A 10,786-nucleotide genomic window follows, 5' to 3' on the forward strand; every position below is an offset into this window, starting at 1 on the left:
ACACATACATGTATGCTTACGTTCGTGAATTACATGAAAACATTCATTGCAAACGAAAAACACCATGATGTAACGTCAATACAATCCTTGAACACAACACAATATTGTTTTAAAACAAAAACACACAAAGCGAAACAATCAAAATGTTGCAGCATAAAACATCACAAAACACCAAGTCTGGGTGACATAACACCTTGAAACAGATATTACAAAAGCTAATTAATGATTACTGGTGACGCAGCACCTTGCAGGAACGAGTAGAAGTTAAGTGGCGCCATCAATTTTAGTGTGGACGCCTGAATCTGCTGTCGCCATAACATCGGCGTTGCCCTCGCCTTCAGGAATCAAATCTTCTGGCGTCCCAAACACCTCTAGGAATTGCTGGATGTCTGCCTCTGGCGTCCACTTCGACGTCTGTCCCTCTAAGAACTGCTTCATCAGCCTCGCCTTGGTCTTCCAGGTGTATCGGCTAGCGGCGTCCATCAGTTCTTCACGGAGGCTAGCGATCGTGGCGTCTGTCTCCTCCTTCATCGACGCCAGGCTGATCACATGGCTGACGTTCTGACCTTTCTCTTTAGCCAGCTCCTCGGACAGCTCCGTCACCTTCTTTTCTGCCGCTGTCAATGACGCCGAAGACCGGTCCAACTTTTCGCGGAGTGTCTTGCACTCCTTCTCCAAAGTGAGGGCAGCAGAACGTAGGGCCAGAGAATGTTGTGACGCCTATACAAATGGTCGACGTCAGTAAGTACATAGTGGAACATTTAAATGACATAACGTGTGTTAGTTGGCTTACATGTATTTGCAGGGCCAATCCTTCGTTCGCCACTGTAAGCAAGGGCAAACTGGCTAGGCGACGTTGAGGTGCAGGGAACGCCAGCTTCTCCGCCGACGGGAAGATTGTCGGAGCAGTGATCTCACAGAAGTTCTTGGGAAGGGAGATGGTAAAGGTTTCTCCTTCTCCAAGAGGCGTCTTGACAGGTTTGGGGGTTTCTGTTGGAGGTGCCGTCCTAGCAATCTTGGGAGCGCCCATGGATGACGGCGTCACTGCAGAGGCACTTGCGGCCTGTTTCCTCTTTCTGGCCCGTTCCAACATTTCCGCTTCAGAGAGGCCAACAGTGGGGGTTTTTGATCTGGTAGACATGGTGTTTTCAGGAGGACGTTTGGTGATGTCAGTTTAACAAAAAAAAAAAAATGAAGAAAAAATGACGGGACAAGTATAAAAGACACATTACCTGACGCCATAGAGGGACTGGTGTTGGTAGTATGTTCTTCTGTAGATTGGGGCAGGACGTCTCCTTCCGACGACGTCAGTTCAAACTTGTTGCAGAATGTTCTTTCCTAAGGAGAATATTTCTTGAGGAGTTGGTTGATTTTGGCTTTGCTAAGAGACGTATCTTCGACGGGCAAGGGCAGAATTTCTGCAATCACAAGGGAAATTAGACGACGTCAACAGCATAAACAAGAAAATATATTCGATGAGAAGATAATTACCTTCGGAATTCCATCCGTCACGTAAGTATTCAAAGCTCTTTCCCAAAGAATTCTTCTCTACAAAAAAATATCTTTTCTTCCATCCCCTGTCATTAGCCCCAGAGTTTTCCACCAAAGATGGTTTTCCTGGTTTTAAGAAAAAAGTGTACCTAGACACCTCTACTCTTTTAATGTCGTACATGTATAGAAGGTCTTCTAGGGTGAAGTCTACATTTGAGTCTTGGGCCAATTTGTCAATTACATGAACTACACGCCAAATAAGTGGCATAATTTGGCCTGGACTGACTTGCATGACAGTTAAGAGTTGAGTCATGAGGGAGTTGAAGGGAAGGGAGTACCCAATCTTGAAAGGGTATTCATACAAAACTACCCACCCAATGGGGCAGTCGTCAGGTCGCTGTTCTTCATCGGGAATCCTTGTCATACACTTTTCAGGCAAAATACATTTTTCTATTAGAGTAATTACTTCATCTTCAGTGAATTCGCTGACGATACTCTTTCCCCCAATAACCCCAGTCTCTAAAATAACTACTTCGTCTGAACTTTCTGCTATTTAAAGAAACAAATTCGGAGGAATTTAGGAAGAAGGAGTTACCTGGTTCTTGGATCTTCAAGAAGTTGAAGAAATCACCTGAGGAAGTAGCCGTTTGGAGAGAGAACAAGTTTTAATGAAGAGAGAGAAGTGAGTTGGTGAGAAAAGGGGGGATGTGAAAGGACGAAGTGGATGATGGGACTCTCTTAAATAGAGAAGCATGTGGAGATGGAGAAAGTGGGCGGTTTTCCCAACATGATGATTGACGGTTTTCTTACAACTGGGTTTCGGACACGCGTCAATCAGGGGCAATTGTTGGGCCCTCAATTTTCTGGAATAGGCGGGCTTCCTTGATTATTTTGAATTTCTAATTAACGTGGCAGTTTGGCAAAGGAGTGGGAAGACTGAGTCAAGCGACGTTACTTGGCGTCATTCTTGGCAGTTGAGATATGCACGGGATTATGCTGACGGGGCCCTTAAATCGCGGAACAACTCAAAAGCAGCTGGGGAGATATTTTCTTAGTAGTATATATACATAATTTGTAACCTAGTTTGGGGTTATGTTCTTTATCTTCACTTCCATCGTCTCTCTCTAGAAAGAAACACATATATTTCTCTTCTCTCTAAATACTCTGAGTTCCATCATCATTGTAATCAGCTACCATTGTAACATCTACTTCAAGTGTCATACTAGTGGATTGGTGATCAGGAGCATCACCCGCGATTTTTCCCTTTTGGGTTTTCCGCGTCAACAATTTCTTGTTTCCTTCATTATTTTGTTCTTTACGCAATTCATTTCATTTATAATGTCATTTAATATTAGTATGATGATCTCGTTGTTGGCACCTAAACCTTTTTAGTACTTGGTACAAAATCGGCATAAACACTACTGTTAGTAACATGCAGCCAGGGTCATACAGAGACAGTCCCACATAGAGAGTTTCACTCGTCCAATTTCACACTATATAGCCAAACTACAATTGTCCCTCTGTATAAGTTTTATTTATAATCGATGCTTTTATATTCGTGATAGTTATGTATACATGATCACTAGATATCCTTGTAATTACAATGGCTTTAACGCCTGAAATATAGTGGATTGGTGGTCTCATGTCCACCCGCGGTTTTTACCCACCTTCATCGGGGTTTTCAGCGTCACCATCCTTTGCGTCCCTTCTCTTTTTATTTTCATCCTTTTATTTTTCTTGTCTTAGTCTAGTTATCGATGTCCGAACCAAATATTGCCCCTTGGGTGATTTTTGGCATAAACATTGCTCATACTCAGTCACAAGACTTTCACAGGAGAGTGTCGTGTTAACTTTAGGTAATGAAGCAATGATTACGATTCGCTACAGTCGTTTTGAATCCCGTGGTCTCTCATTGCCACGGCATGACAAATCCTTGCTTCTTCTTGAACAACTTCCTGTTCATAATGTCTTCTTTGTGTAGCGCTGACTGAAAACACACTTACATATTCAACAACTATGACCTAGTTTCTTTCCTGATCCAGCAATACTTATCATGGAACGCACATTTTCTGCATCTTCCCATCTTCCTGCAGAAGCATATATGTTTGCCAGTAAGACAAAATTGCCTGTGTTCTCAGGCTGCATCTTAACCAGTAATTTCGCAGCAATCTCTCCGAGTTCAACATTATGATGTACAACGCAAGCACCCAGCAAGGAACCCCAAACAGTATGATTGGGCTTAAATGGCATTGTCAGGATCAAATCATAAGCTTCTTGCAAACGGCCAGCCCGACCAAGAAGATCAACCATACATGTATAATGATACATACTGGGATTGAGATGGCAAGCTCTGAGCATCAGTTTGAACAAGTCAAGACCCTGATCGATTAAGCCAGCATGGCTACACGCATCTAGAGCACAGGTGAAGGTAACCTCATTTGGTTTAACTCCAGACTGAACCATCTGTTTAAAAAGTAAAACTGCAGTCTCCCCCTGGCCGTGTGCTCCATATCCAGCTATTAGTGCACTCCACAAAGTTATATCTCTGCATTCCAGTGAAATCTCACAGAATAATTTCTTAGCATACTCCAAGTTTCCACATTTTGAATACAAATCAACCAGGTTCCTCAAAACTTCTTTATCTGATAAAAATCCAGATTTTGACAGGTAACTGTGAACATTAAGAGCTTGATGTTCATCAGCTAAATCAGAATAAGCACAAAGAAGACTACTAAAAGTTATAACATCAGGATCCACCGCTGCAAGCAACATTTGTTTGAAACATTGTACTGCATCACTCGCTAAACTATTATGCGTGTATGCAGAAATAATTGCATTCCAGGTTGCTACTCTCTTTTGTGAGCTTTTGATAAAAACTAGGAAGCTACAACTGATATTGTTGCATTTTGCATACATATCAATCAAAGCAGTTTCAATTATTGCATCAGAGAAAAGATTTCGCCTAACTACCCAAGCATGCAAGCACTTGCCTTGTTTCACTTCCTGCAAACTTCCAGAAGCCTGAAGCAACATAACAACCGTCACTGAATTGGGCATCACTCCTCCTTGGTGCATTAGCTGAGTAAGCTCCAGTGCAAATCTAGCATTGCCATTTAAAATGTACCCTTTTATCAAAGATGTCCATGCTACCACATCTTTCTCCTTCACCTTATCAAACACTTCTCTTGCTTCATCCATGCTGCCACACCTTGCATACATATCAATCAAAGCGTTACATATACAAATGTCATCTTGTAAACCCTTCTCCACCACAATCCCATGAACCTTCCTTCCGAAACCCAAATCCTCCAAATGCCCACAAGCAGATAACACTGACAACACAGAAAACCTGTTAATAACCTCATCACCAATACCAACCATTTCATTAAACATCATAACTCCACCATTAGCGCACCCATTTTTGACAAACCCACTAATCATTGTTGCCCAAGACACCATATCTCTCCCCCTCATCATATCAAAACCACGCTTCGCCATGTCCAAGGCACCACAATTCATGTACATTGCCAATAATGCATTCAACACGAACACGTTCGAACCCAAACCACCAGTCACAACTTTAGCATGCATTATAATACCATTCTTAAGCAATGACAAATCTCCACAAGCCTTAATAACAAAAGGGTACGTAAAACTGTCAGGAAAAAGATACCCAGATGATAGCATATCAACAAAAAGCCTAATCACTTCAATTGGTGAACCACCTTGAGAGTACATCCTAATAATGGCGTTGTACAAAAACAGATTTGGATGACGCAATTCGTCGAACAGCTTGCGTGCATATCCGACATGACCGCAGAACGCAAAGCTCGAAGCAAGGTGAGAGCGTAGAGTGAAGGGTCGGAATGAAGAGAGAGAAAGTATGCCAGAGGTGATAATTTGAGCGTGAAGTTGTTTGATTTTTGCGAGAGATCGAGTATTGGTGTAGTTTTTCAAGAGTGAAAGTATATATGTTGAGGAGAGAGAAAAGTGCTTAAGTTTTGAGGGAAGAGGAATGATCTGAGAGCCCATTTCATTCTCAACGTCACCTCCCGCCAAATACTCAGCTTTTCAACTTAACCGTCTAATAACGTCAAGTCAGTCTTATACAATTAGCTAATTTTCATTTTAATCTACACACTTAGGCCTTGTTTGGTTGTATATAGGAAGTCATACTTCTTAGAAAGTTATTTTTTCCATGTATTTAAAATTCCTAAGAAGTGTAAAATTGTGTTTGGTTGATAATGGGAAGTAGAACTTCCTATGAGAAAGTACAAATTCCCATGATTTTGCCAACCAAACAACTTCATATACTTCTACTTTCTAGGAATTTGCACTTCTCATAATAGCATCCACAATGGCAGGCTACAAGTAGTTGTAGCTTTGTATGCCACATCATATTTTCAAACTAAAACATTCCCAAGCTACAACCTCTCGCATTGGAAAACTACAACCACTTGTAGTTTTTGTAGGTCCCACATGTCATCACCATATCTACAATTTTCAATATACATTTACAATCATAATTTGTTATTAACTTGTAAAAATAATCCCCTCAAAAAAAATTTAAAAAATAATAAATTATAGAAATAAATGACTTTTATTCCAAATTTTAAATAACTAATTAAAAAAAATAACAAAAAAATAATTAAGATACAACATAATTAATACATAAAAACGAAAAGCGAGATTACATTAACAAAAAGTACTACATATTGTCTTGATTTCCAAAATGCGTCCAAATATGCTCAACTAGATCCGCCTTGAGTTGATGATGCTTTTCTCTGTCTCGAATTGTTACATCTCTTGCCAGATACGATTCAAAATCCTCAGTGTGTCCTTGACGGGTATCATCACGATCAATTGGTTGTGAAAAATCGGCAGCAGGAAATTTTCTTGAATATGTTTGTCGCTCATCTTCAACAATCATATTATGCAATATGATGCAAGCTTCCATAATATTATGAAGCTTGCTTTTATGCCAAGTTCGCGCCGGACCACGAACTATTGCAAAACGAGCTTAGAGTACTCCAAATGCTTTCTCGACGTCTTTTCTTGCACTCTCATGTTTTTTTTTTGAAACAAAGTCTTTTAGGATCTTGAGGATGTGAGAAGCTCTTAGCAAATGCATCCCATTCAGAATATATACCATCTGTAAGGTAGTAACCCATGGTGTATGTAGTACCATTAACATTAAAATAAACTTTTGGAGCTCTACCTTGTAATTCATCTTGAAATAAGTTTGATCTACTCAATACATTAAGGTCGTTGTTGGACCCAGCCACACCAAAATATGCATGCCATATCCAGAGATCCACCGACGCAACTGCTTGAAGCATGATTGTGGGATGACCATGATCACCTCGTGTATATTGGCCTTTCCATGCTACTGGACAATTTTTCCAGGCCCAATGCATGCAATCAAGGCTTCCAAGCATGCCTGGAAAGCCATAACAATCTTCGTGCATTTGAAGCAGTCGTTGAACATCATCAGCATTAGGCCTTCTCATGTACACCTCGCCAAATACATCGATAATAGTTTTAAAATTTTATTTAAACATTCAATTGTAGTACTTTCGCCGATTTGTATATATTCATCAAGTATATCAACTGGGGATCTATATGCAAGCATGCGAATAGCTGCTGTACATTTCTGCAATGGCGACAATCCAGGTCGTTGTGCAGCATCTTTCCTCTATTTGAAATAGTTACAGTGTTGTTTAACTGCATTTACTATCTTGACAAACAAATCTCTCCCCATCCTAAATCGCCTTCGGAAAATTTATTCCGGATATACCGGATTGGGAGAAAAATAGTCGTTGAAAAGACGATCTGCACCGCCTTCATGATCCTGTAGAATCATTTTCTTGGGCGGATTTGAAATATTTTCAATTATTTGGAGCGCCATTTGCTCGTCTGTTTCATCCCAAAAATCATCATCCATATCCTTCATCCAATCTGTGATATTGGTTGAAGAACCAAGATTGTGAGACATATTGAAATTGCAGGTATGTATGGAAGGATGATTTATGTTTGGAAGGATGATTATTTGACTTAGATGGGAAAGAGAATATGAATAAGTGTTGTGAGGGTATACCAAAGATGATATATTTATAGGGAAACATGATTCCCTTTGTCAGTTTTGTTACGGCTACATTCCAACGGCTATAATGTTGTTAAATAAATTCCAAGTTGCTACATTCCAAAAAAGTAGTTTTCAACGGCTATATTCCAACAACTCAACTATTTGTTACTACATCCTAAAAACTAAACCCCAACAACTATTGTCCAACAGCTAGAATCCAAATTTTTTAATTGAAATACATAGAGGAAATAATTGAAATACATAGATTTAATAATTAAAATACATAAATAAAATAACTTAAACATATTCGCTAAAATAACTAAAACAAGATAGCTAAAATATTTGAAATACATAGCTAGAATAAGTGACATACATAGCTAAAATAAATTAAATTAAACGTTAAAATAACCAAAATGCATAGGTTATTTTTTCAAATACATTGCTAAAATGACTTGAACATTACTGTATATTGTACTTAGCCTTGATGATCGAGCAAACTTGATTATGAGTGATTCGAGTGTTTTCGTCCATCTGTGAAGTATCCTTGAAAAGAATTTCAAAATCTGCAACACGAATACGCTCCTGGTACATGGCCATTTTTTTCTCCTGTAACTCTTCAAACTTATTCCATGTTTGAGTAGCATCCTTAGTAACCTTCTTGCTCGTCGACTTCCCCTTACCCCTTACTACTGCTTTAGCTGCCTTTTGACCAGGAGGATGCTCATCCATCATTGTTACGCTGTTAGTGTCACTTGCATCCGCGTTTGAACTTGATGAAGTGTAAGCGCCCGAGACAGTATTTTTTGTTCTCTTTGACTTACTACCTTCTTTAGTAACAAACTCTTTCCATTTTTGTTGATCTCGAAGAATTTCCAACTATGTAGGTAAGGAAAATTTCTATCAGTTGGGTTGCGATTCTTCCAAAGTTTGATGGCCATCTCGATTACTTGATCATCATCATGGCCACTAGGATGTGTATCTTTAACTTCAGTAGCACCCATTGAACTTTGAAGCCTCGGCACTCATTTTGTACCAATGATTTGAGGCTTTTTCAACATCAACCTCGGGACCTTCTGTCCTCCACTGGTTGTAGTATTGAACAATTTTCTCCCATAAATCCCCGTACGACTGATCAGTTCCTACAACAGAGTCATTTGAAATTGTCAACCAGCTTTTACATAAATCTTGATCTTGTTCGTGGCTCCACTTGAATTTTGTTCCTCCAACCCCTCTTCCTCTGTTTCTCCCTCTATCTCTACCATTATTGCCTCTTCCTCTGCCACCAGTGTTCTTCTGAACTTCTACAACCTCTTCTTGTTCATCAATATCGATAGTCGCTCCTGGAATTGAAGAGTCTTGGTGCATGGTAGAAGCTCCAATACTCTCTCTTCTTGAACTTTCATGAACCACATATGATTCATGAGGGAAAGGAGGACAAGAGTAGTACATAGGCGTAGTAGGACGATTACTCGGCCTAGGCTGGTAATAATAGGATGGATGGTAATACATTTGAGCGTCGGTGGGAATCGCTTGATTTGGATCATAGTAGGATCGGGAAATTGGGCGAATTGGTATGTTTTGGGTATTTTGATTATTTTGGGTTGGATTTTGGGATGTTTGATTTTCTAAATTTTGAAATTTTCTAAATAAGGATAATATTGACTATATGGATCTTGAGAATAATCATCCATTTGTGGGGTTTTTTTTTTGACAGAAATAATATATGAGAGAAAGAGACTATAGAAATTTTGTGGGTATATTTTTTTACAACATTGTTACTCCTATTTATAGACTAATATTTGAAAAAAAAAATACGTTGCATTACTGTAGCACAATATATCCCGTTGCAAATAAATTTACAGCTCCACAAATTAGTATATTGCTCAACATTACCGTTGGAAAGTGAAATGAAACATTTAAAGTTGAGTGTTGAAAGTTAAGTGGAGCCCACAAATACTTGAGCAAAGCAAGTAGCTTTGTGAAGCTACCTTGCTTGCCAAAGCAACAAATGCAATTCTCCTCCAACAATACAGCTAGTTGCTCCAAGTATTGAAAAATTGCAAGCTGGGACATTCTTCCAACCGCTGCAGCTGCTCTAATTTATTTTTTCAACCAAACAAGGCCTTACACTTTTCACGCATGTCAATGAAAAACTTTGAGGACATACATGATTAGTTTTGTATTTGTAAAAATTATAAAAAGTACATATTAATGAAATACATGGTATGATGAATCTAACAAGATCCCACACGACTATATTTTCATCCGCGTATAAATCACAAATGATGGTCAAAGTGAAATTTGTGAATAGTGTAAAATATCTAAGTATGTAGATTAAAATGAAACGGGGGGAGTATTAGTGTTTTATGTCATTTTATAACAATTTCATATTATTATTTACGTATTTTTTTTTATTTTGGATAAAGCAGATTAAGATTGGCCTGACGTGAATAATCAGCGGGCTGGACACCAAAATGTGGCTTCAAGTTGGGATTTGGTTTGGGACATGGTGGCCCAACTTCACTTTTGGTCGGACTCTAGGCAAGAGCACAGGCCCAATTTTTGGCCGGCTCGGCCCGACTATATGAACTTCTGAACTCCCTCCATCAAACATAGGCATACAGCTGTTTTCTCTCCTTATAAAAAAAAAAACGCATAGCGTACAGTATGTTGTAATAGTAGTAAATAGTAAATGAATATTGAATAAAGGGAAAAAAAAAAACAAAAAGCAAAATCAAATGTAGCACCAAAACCAAAAAACGTGCAAAGCAAATGTAATTAATGAGGAGAGAGAAATAGTGAAGTGAAATCCTATCATTCAGATCTTCCTAATCGTTTTTCAACTTTTACTCCCTTGTCTTCCCCTCTTAGTCTCTTCATTTTAGGGGTAATCGCGGTTTGGGTTGGTACGGTTTGGCATGTAACCCAACCCAAACCAAAAATATACGGTTTGACATTTTCCCAACCCAAATAGCACCGCAGTCTTGCCCAAACCAATCCAAACCGAACCGCACGAAACGGTTTGGTTTGCGGGTTAATCATTTTTTCCTCCGTGACATTAATTTTGTAAACTAAGACTAAAAAAATTTGTTCATAAATATAAAGAGTCCAAATAAATTTGAAGTTGACTTCATAATCAAACATAAATAATAATTTATCAAAAGTGTCCAAGTTCTTTACCTCAAACTTCTTTTTTCAGTTGTATACTTG

At 38.9% G+C, this 10,786-nt stretch overlaps 4 protein-coding genes across 4 annotated transcripts; all 4 read right to left on the minus strand.

Annotated features, from left to right (window-relative positions):
* Positions 1–264: 264 nt before the first annotated feature.
* LOC125494713 (uncharacterized) lies at positions 265–1,926 on the minus strand. Its single transcript, XM_048638434.2, has 2 exons — positions 794–1,926; positions 265–720 (listed from the first exon to the last, which is right to left on the minus strand). The coding sequence occupies exons 1-2, from the start codon at positions 1,139–1,141 to the stop codon at positions 265–267; spliced, it is 804 nt and encodes a 267-aa protein (XP_048494391.1). The 5' UTR covers positions 1,142–1,926.
* A 1,063-nt stretch (positions 1,927–2,989) lies between these two features.
* On the minus strand, positions 2,990–7,319 carry LOC104887264 (pentatricopeptide repeat-containing protein At5g39350). Its single transcript, XM_010671875.3, has one exon. The coding sequence runs from the start codon at positions 5,521–5,523 to the stop codon at positions 3,499–3,501; it is 2,025 nt and encodes a 674-aa protein (XP_010670177.1). The 5' UTR covers positions 5,524–7,319; the 3' UTR covers positions 2,990–3,498.
* LOC104887366 (uncharacterized) lies at positions 6,200–7,486 on the minus strand. The gene is made up of 4 exons (XM_010671981.1): positions 7,289–7,486; positions 7,066–7,186; positions 6,641–6,931; positions 6,200–6,408 (listed from the first exon to the last, which is right to left on the minus strand). The coding sequence occupies exons 1-4, from the start codon at positions 7,484–7,486 to the stop codon at positions 6,200–6,202; spliced, it is 819 nt and encodes a 272-aa protein (XP_010670283.1).
* Positions 7,487–8,563: 1,077 nt separating this feature from the next.
* On the minus strand, positions 8,564–9,025 carry LOC104887365 (uncharacterized). The gene has a single exon (XM_010671980.1). The coding sequence runs from the start codon at positions 9,023–9,025 to the stop codon at positions 8,564–8,566; it is 462 nt and encodes a 153-aa protein (XP_010670282.1).
* Between the last annotated feature and the right edge of the window lie 1,761 nt (positions 9,026–10,786).

This window comes from Beta vulgaris, chromosome 2 (assembly GCF_026745355.1).
Source record: "Beta vulgaris subsp. vulgaris cultivar EL10 chromosome 2, EL10.2, whole genome shotgun sequence".
In the NCBI taxonomy this organism is placed as follows: Eukaryota; Viridiplantae; Streptophyta; class Magnoliopsida; order Caryophyllales; family Amaranthaceae; genus Beta; species Beta vulgaris.